Below are 8502 nucleotides of genomic sequence, written 5' to 3'. Positions count from 1 at the left end.
GTGCCACTTCCCTTTCAAGTATGTTTCTATTCATGGCAATTTATGAAACACTCCAAAACTGCCATAAAAAAGTGAATTAGATACTGGTACTTTATTAAATCAACATTCTATGGGGTACCTTGTTCATGGAGCTCAATAATGCTAATAAACCTAGCTGCTCAGGGAACTGTGTGCATACTAGTAACTTTACACTGATGAAACACTGCTGCTTACTGATTCATATCTTCCTGGTAGTGCCTTGCATCCTCTACGTCCACATCACACCCGCTGGTCCCTCCCTCGCACATCTCACACTCCAGCGCCGCTGTCCGATAGGCCTTCCACACCGTGGCGTCCTGCAGACACACTGTCCCGCCCCCTCTCTTCTCCTCAGCCTCGTTCCGGTTGATGTCGCCCACACACACCCAGCCAGCAGCTCTATTCACCCCACCCCCGGTGGTACTCACGGCCCACTTGGAGTGGTCGTTGGAGGCCTTGAAGGTGATCCTCCCGCCTGGGGAGATAAGCTGGATGTCCAGGACCTTCCAGCCCAGGGAGCAGTCAGAGGGCAGGATGCCAGTGGAGCGGATCCAGAACTGGACTAGGAGGTCTGACTGGAGGGAGGGAGCCACCCAGGAGTGGTACAGATCTAATGGGAGACAGGAGGGGAAATGGGGATATTGTGGTTAAATGTTGGGTCATTCACAACTACAAAACGGGAATGACATGAATAGTCATTCTAACCATGAAACAACACTTCAACAGTTAAAAGAATTACAAACAAATTGTTTCTAAATTGTTCCTTTACCATTATTGAATGATCTCCCCTTGGCAAAGCTGATGAACTCGGTTCCACCCAATGAGGTGAGAGACACACTGCGATTGGATGCAGGTTGGGTGTGCGGTATGTTGCTATAGGCCATCTGCCCTTGGCTGTTGTTACAGACGTCAGCCAGTGCGGGCACCAGAGAGGCCAAGGAAGCAGGGACACCACAGTCATACACATTGGGCTGGTTGATCTGCAACTGCTCTCCTGCAATGTAAAGCATAATACATGTCAATTGAACACTTCAAACAATGAATTGTGTAAAAAGTAATTGACTGATCAATCTGTCTGTCTGTGTGATTCAATAGGCACCAAGCTCCAAGACAAGTACTATCTTAATCTATGACTTATTACATGACTTATTAGAATGATGACTTTTCAAATTCTTCAGAGTAGCAGACAAATGCCTGTACGTATTAGACCACTGACTGTGGCTAAGATGAGATTGAATGTCACGCCCTGACCATAGAGAGCCATTGTTTCTCTATGGTGTTGTAGGTCAGGGCGTGATCTAGTTTATTTATTTCTATGTGGTGTTCTAGTTTATTTTCTATGTTGGTGATTTGTATGATTCCCAATTAGAGGCGGCTGGTAATCGTTGTCTCTAATTGGGGATCATATTTAAGTAGCTGTTTCACCCACCTGTGTTTGTGGGATATTATGTTGTGTTTTGTGTTGGTGCATCACTTAGTCATGTTTCTTTGTTTCGTTCTAAGTTTTCACTTTAATAAATAATGTGGAACTCAAAATCCACTGTGCCTTGGTCCGTTTCTACACACGAGCGTGACATTGAAAATGGTTTAAGACGACAATGCTTTGAGGACGATGGAAGTTGGCCTCCACTGAGAACTCCCATCACAATTTAATAACACTCATCTTAAGCTGAACAAAAATATATACGCAACACATGAAGTGTTGGTCCCATGTTTCATGAGCTGAAATAAAAGATCCCAGAAATGCTCCATACGCACAAAATGCTTTTCTCTCTCAGATGTTGTGCCCTGTTAGTGAGCCTTTCTCCTTTGCAAAGATAACCCATCCACCTGACAGGTGTGGCATATCAAAAAGCTGATTAAACAGCACGATCATTACACAGGTGCACCTTGTACTGGGGGACAATAAAATGCCACTAAGATGTGCAGTTTTGTCACACAATACAATGCCACAAATGTCTCAAGTTTTGAGGGAGCGCGCAATTGGCATGCTGACTGCAGGAATATCCACCAGAGCTGTTACCAGATAATTGAATGTTAATTTCTCTACCATACGTGGCATCCAATGTCATTTTAGAGAATTTGGCAGTATGTCCAACCAGCTTTACAACTGCAGACCACATGTATGTATCTATGGTGTTAAATGCTGAGCTGTAGTCGAGGAACAGCAATCTTACATAGGTATTCCTCTTATCCAGATGGGTTAGGACAGTGTGCAGTGTGATTGCGTCGTCTGTGGACCTATTGGGGCGGTAAGCAAATTGGAGTGGGTCTAGGGTGTCAGGTAGGGGGGTGATATGATCCTTGACTAGTCTCTCAAAGCACTTCATGATGACGGAGGTGAGTGCTATGGGGCGATAGTCATTTCACTCAGTTACCTTCGCTTTCTTGGAAACTGGAACGATGGTAGCCCTCTTGAAGCAAGTGGGAACAGCAGCCTGGGATAAGGGTTGATTAAATATGTCCGTAAACACCCCAGCCAGCTGGTCTGTGCATGCTCTGAGGATGCGGCTAGGGAGGCCGTCTGGGCCGGCAGCCTTGCGAGGGTTAACACGTTTAAATGCTTTACTCACGTTGGCTGCGGTGAAGGAGCGCCCACAGGTTTTGGTAGCGGGCTGTGTCGTTGGCACTGTATTGTCCTCAAAGCGAGCAAAGAAGTTGTTTAGTTTGTCTGGGAGCAGGATATCGTCGTCCGCGACGGGATAGTTTTATTTTTGTAGTCCGTGATTGACTGTAGACCCTGCCACATACCTCTCGTGTCTGAGCCGTTGAATTGCGACTTTACTTTGTCTCTATACTGACGCTTAGCTTGTTTCATTGCCTTGCGGAGGGAATAGCTAGACTGTTTGTATTCGGTCATGTTTCCGGTCCCCTTGCCATAATTAAAAGCTGTGGTTTAATGCACTTGCTAATAAACTCGCTCACCGAGTTAGCGTATTCATCAATGTTATTATCCGACGCTATGGGGAACATATCCCAGCCGGATCGGGTTGTACGCATAGAGAGTCTGTCTCAGCATGAAACAGTCGCATGAAATTGAAACAATTCACAGATGCATTATACCAGGGTGGCTAATCAAAAATCCTTTTTCAGAATTCTATGGTAAACCTATAGTATTCCAAATGACTTTTACAGGATTACAGTCTCACCAATGGCCTGAAAGCGTTCCAGTGGGTAGGTCACACAGATGAAGTTCTGTCCATTCTGTACACCACTACCTGGGTAGGAATATTGCCCTATTTCCTTTACAGGGGGGAAATGAGGGGTGCTGTGGACCAACCAGTAGCCCTGTGTCTTGTCCAATAAGACAACACCTGAGATGGAGAGAGGGAGATACCAGTCACTGAGTCATTTCACAACAGTACTTTCTTGACAGACAAAAACATTAACATACTACAAATGGAGTAGCTGGCCAGATGCCCGGGTGCTGAGATTAATATTATAACGTGATGCCTGTATACAGTATACAGCTGAGGTTTATATTGTCCTGACCTTTAGTGTGGCCACCTCGGCTACTAGGGAAACCAAATCCTCTTTCTCCCTCCTCGGGTGGTCTCTGGTCATTGTACAGGATGTATGCAATGTCATCATTCTGCAAGGGAAAGTACACACACATCATCAGAAGATATACACTTCCATGCATATTGTATACTCTAAACTCAGAAACAAGGATTATAGTGTCAATAGTGTTTGCTCTTTGATAACGTCATGTGCTCTATTTATTTATCACGGCTTTCTGGGTGAGAATAAAACTCCAATTGCACCTTAGTGAAAATTAGACAGTGAAACAAACAACCCACAAAAAGTTATAGTTCCACATTACTATTTTCTGTGTCATTCTGTCTCATCTCACTGTGACAAAAAAACATTCTGAGGGGCCAGCTACCAAAAATACAACTTCAGCTGTGGTAAATACTGCTATGTGTTACTGCAAATTAAACTGTTAAGGCTGTTTATTTACTACCACAGACAGATGTTGGCACTAAGACCGCACTCAGTCAGCTGTATAAGGAAATAAGCAAACAGGAAACCACTCACCCAGAGGCGGCGCTCCTAGTGGCCGGAGACTTTAATGCAGGGAAACTTAAATCAGTTCTATCAAATTTCTATCAACATGTTAAATGTGCAACCAGAGGGAAAAAAATTCTAGATCACCTGTACTCCACACACAGAGACGCGTACAAAGCGCTCCCTCGCCCTCCACTTGGTAAATTCGACCACAACTCTATCCTCCTGATTCCTGCTTACAAGCAAAAATTAAAGGAGGAAGTGTAACAGTATAACTTTACGGCGTCCCATCGCCCCGACACGGGCGCGAACCAGGGACTCTCTGCACACATCAACGACGGTCGCCCACGAAGCTTCGTTACCCATCGCTCCACAAAGGCCACGGCCCTTGCAAAGCAAGGGGCAACACTACTTAAGTCTCAGAGCAAGTGACGTAACTGATTGAAATGCTACTAGCGCGCACCCGCTAACTAGCTAGCCATTTCACATCCGTTACACTCACCCCCCTTTCAACCTCCTCCTTTTCCGCAGCAACCAGTGATCCGGGTCACGGCACCAATGTAACAGTATAACTTTACGGCGTCCCCTCGCCCCGACACGGGCGCGAACCAGGGACTCTCTGCACACATCAACGACGGTCGCCCACGAAGCTTCGTTACCCATCGCTCCACAAAGGCCACGGCCCTTGCAAAGCAAGGGGCAACACTACTTAAGTCTCAGAGCAAGTGACGTAACTGATTGAAATGCTACTAGCGCGCACCCGCTAACTAGCTAGCCATTTCACATCCGTTACACTAGCACCAGTGACTTGGCCTATAAAAAAAGTGGTCAGATGAAGCAGATGCTAAGCTACAGGACTGTTTTGCTAGCACAGACTGGAACATGTTCCGAGCTAAATCACTTCTATGCTCGCTTCGAGGGCAAGCAACACTGAGGCATGCATGAGAGCATCAGCTGTTCCGGACGACTGTGTGATCACGCTCTCCGTAGCCGACGTGAGTAAGACCTTTAAACAGGTCAACATACACAAGGCTGCGGGGCCAGACAGTTTACCAGGACGTGTGCTCCGTGCATATGCTGACCAACTGGCCAGGTGTCTTCACTGACATTTTCAACATGTCCCTGATTGAGTCTGTAATACCAACATGTTTCAAGCAGACCACCATAGTCCCTTTGCCCAAGAACACAAAGGCAACCTGCCTAAATGACTACAGACCTGTAGCACTCACGTCCGTAGCCATGAAGTGCTTTGAAAGGTTGGTAATGGCTCACATCAACACCATTATCCCAGAAACCCTAGACCCACTCCAATTTGCATACCGCCCAAACAGATCCACAGATGATGCAATCTCTATTGCACTCCACACTGCCCTTTCCCACCTGGACAAAAGGAACACTTATGTGAGAATGCTATTCATTGACTACAGCTCAGCGTTCAACACCATAGTACTTTCAAAGCTCATCACTAAGCTAAGGATCCTGGGACTAAACACCTCCCTCTGCAACTGTATCCTGGACTTCCTGACTGGCTGCCCCCAGGTGGTGAGGGTAGGTAGCAACACATCTGCCACGCTGATCCTCAACACTGGAGCTCCACAGGGGTGCGTGCTGTCCCCTCCTGTACTCCCTGTTCACCCACGACTGTATGGCCAGGCACGACTCAAACACCATCATTAAGTTTGCAGACGACACAACAGTGGTAGGCCTGATCACAGACAACGACGAGCCTATAGGGAGGAGGTCAGAGACCTGGTCGTGTGGTGCCAGAATAACAACCTATCCCTCAACGTAGCCAAGACTAAGGAGATGATTGTGGACTACAGAAAAGGAGGACCGAGCACGCCCCCATTCTCATCGACGGTGCTGTAGTGGAGCAGGTTGAGAGCTTCAAGTTCCTCGGTGTCCACATCAACAACAAACTAGAATGGTCCAAACACACCAACAGTCGTGAAGAGGGCACGACAAAGCCTATTCCCCCTCAAGAAACTAAAAAGATTTGGCATGGGTCCTGAGATCCTCAAAAGGTTCTACAGCTGCAACATTGAGAGCATCCTGACTGGTTGCGTCATTGCCTGGTACGGCAATTGCTCGGCCTCTGACCGCAAGGCACTACAGAGGGTATTGCGTACGGCCCAGTACATCACTGGGGCTAAGCTGCCTGCCATCCAGGACCTCTACACCAGGCAGTGTCAGAAGAAGGCCCTAAAAATTGTCAAAGACCCCAGCCACCCCAGCCATAGACTGTTCTCTCTACTACCGCATGGCAAGCGGTACGGGAGTGCCAAGTCTATGACAAAAAGGTTTCTCAACAGTTTTTACCCCCAAGCCATAGGACTCCTGAACAGGTAATCAAATGACTACCCGGACTATTTGCATTGTGTGCTCCCCCCCAACCCCCCCAAACCCTCTTTTTACGCTGCTGCTACTCTGTTTATCATATATGCATAGTCACTTTAACTATACATTCATGTACATGCTACCTCAATTGGGCCGACCAACCAGTGCTCCCACACATTGGCTAACCTGGCTATCTGCATTGTGTCCCACCACCCACCAACCCCTCTTTTACGCTACTGCTACTCTCGGTTCATCATATATGCATAGTCACTTTAACCATATCTACATGTACATACTACCTCAATCAGCCTGCCTAACTGACTGTCTGTATGTAGCCTCGCTACTGTATATAGCCTGTCTTTTTACTGTTGTTTTATTTCTTTACTTACCTATTGTTCACCTAACACCTTTTTTGCACTATTGGTTAGAGCCTGTAAGTAAGCATTTCACTGTAAGGTCTACACTTGTTGTATTCGGCGCACGTGACAAGTAAACTTTGATTTGAAAACACTCAAAAACTATCTTTTGGTATTTTTTTCATTAGTCCACTGTTGATACAATCCCAAAATGGTTTGCATGTCAGCAGTCAAGTTTCAAGATATTGTACTTCCATGAAACAAAGTGTCACTGGCCATATCAACATGAAAAAACCTTTTGGGCCTGTATCAACAGATAGTTTTTGAGTGGATTTTCCCTTTAAGTTTCACAGCTCATTCAAATGTGGTCTGATATTAATAATAGAAGGAACCAGACCTTCCCCTGCTCATACAGCTGGCCCACTGTCCTCCCCAGGGCTCCAGTGCTGTCATTCACCAACACTTTTCCATCCGTCCATCCCTCGCTCCCTTTGTCCATCAGTAGATAACTCTGTCCTTCATTGGGAAATTCACGATCAACATGGGGGAGTTTGTAGAGATAGAACCTGAGAGAAAGCAACCGAGAGAGAGAGAAGGAGAGATAGAGTTTGATTCTCAGTACTTTGTGTTGTTTTCGCATACCTTGCTATGCACACTGTCTGTGACTAAGTAACTAACAGACCTAAGGGAAGAAGGTCCTATCAGTTCAATCTTCAGTCTGCCCAAAGCTGTTCTCACCAGTCAACAGCTTCCCCTTGATCATTGTAACAGGAGATAGGTGAGGTGCCTCCCTCTCCTGGTTGAAACATCAGCAGGACAACAAGTGACAACATCTGAAGCGAAAGCAATGAGGTCAAAATAGTTTTAGGAACTGTGAAAAACTGCCAAAATGACAACTTCAACATTTGTTGACTAAAATGGAAAAGGGTGGCTTTAGAACAAGAAGAGAACGCAGCGATGCATTACAAATTGCATCAGTAGCTGACAGTCGATGTCACAATTATGTTACAATGTTGTTACAATGTATCAGAAGTAAACTAACAAAAAGTATCCGATTTTTCATTGAGTTGATATCTAATTGATTTGTCAACTGCTTTAGAAATAATTAGAATGAAGCACAACCCATGCAAACGAAACGTATAGCCCCGTCAAACTGAACTCTGGACCTCGAAGCCAGTTCCGCTGCGTTTTTTTGTTCCCCTCTAATCAGGAGGGACTGATTCAGACCCAGGTCTGCGCAAATAATGATCAGATAGAACAGAAACCCAACAGGCTCCGGACCTCGTAGAATAAGAAAGAGTTGAATACACCTGCTATAGCCTATGCCAAATGTAGCTGTAAAGTTTTTTGAAAAGTCTAATGTCTTCATCAACACTTTTCCTACCTTTGAGTAGATAAGAACTTGACAAGTATGCAATTTCTACAGCTTTTCCGTATCCGCGTGATCTTTGATTGTGGCGAACTATTCCATTTCTAAAGTCGAGATGCATCCTTGTTTTGAAGTACGTCACGGGGCGGGCTTACGGTCACGAGTTAATGACGATAGTTTGCTTTAGCTACCCTTCTGCTAGCTCTGTTCCAGGGCGCCTTCAACGCCTAGTGGTGGAACTCGCACTAACGCCCTGGACCAGAGGCACTCTTCTGCCATTTACACATGGGGAACAACCGAGGTGAAGTCAGTTTCAGGTTGGATATTCGCCTGTAGTTTTTCTTACGTCAACCAACAGCAGTTAGGGACCGTCAACATAGTGACAAATCAAATTTTTCTAATTTCAATAGCTCT

General features: G+C 45.8%; 1 protein-coding gene across 3 annotated transcripts; it reads right to left on the bottom strand.

Annotated features, from left to right (window-relative positions):
• Positions 1-72: 72 nt before the first annotated feature.
• On the bottom strand, positions 73-8290 carry LOC129857488 (deoxyribonuclease-2-alpha-like). 3 transcript variants are annotated; one of them, XM_055925793.1, is made up of 7 exons: positions 8104-8288; positions 7458-7552; positions 7117-7285; positions 3511-3610; positions 3168-3332; positions 788-1012; positions 73-628 (listed from the first exon to the last, which is right to left on the bottom strand). In XM_055925793.1, exons 2-7 carry the CDS (start codon positions 7550-7552, stop codon positions 210-212), a joined length of 1173 nt encoding a protein of 390 aa, XP_055781768.1. In that variant the 5' UTR covers positions 8104-8288; the 3' UTR covers positions 73-209. The 3 variants fall into 3 exon arrangements, with proteins under 3 accessions (XP_055781768.1, XP_055781769.1, XP_055781770.1); XM_055925794.1 differs by lacking the exon at positions 7458-7552 and having other exon boundaries at positions 8104-8290; XM_055925795.1 differs by lacking the exon at positions 8104-8288 and having other exon boundaries at positions 7402-7489.
• Between the last annotated feature and the right edge of the window lie 212 nt (positions 8291-8502).

This window comes from Salvelinus fontinalis, chromosome 6 (genome assembly GCF_029448725.1).
Source record: "Salvelinus fontinalis isolate EN_2023a chromosome 6, ASM2944872v1, whole genome shotgun sequence".
NCBI classification, from domain to species: domain Eukaryota; kingdom Metazoa; phylum Chordata; class Actinopteri; order Salmoniformes; family Salmonidae; genus Salvelinus; species Salvelinus fontinalis.
This window is presented reverse-complemented; position numbering and strand designations above follow the sequence as displayed.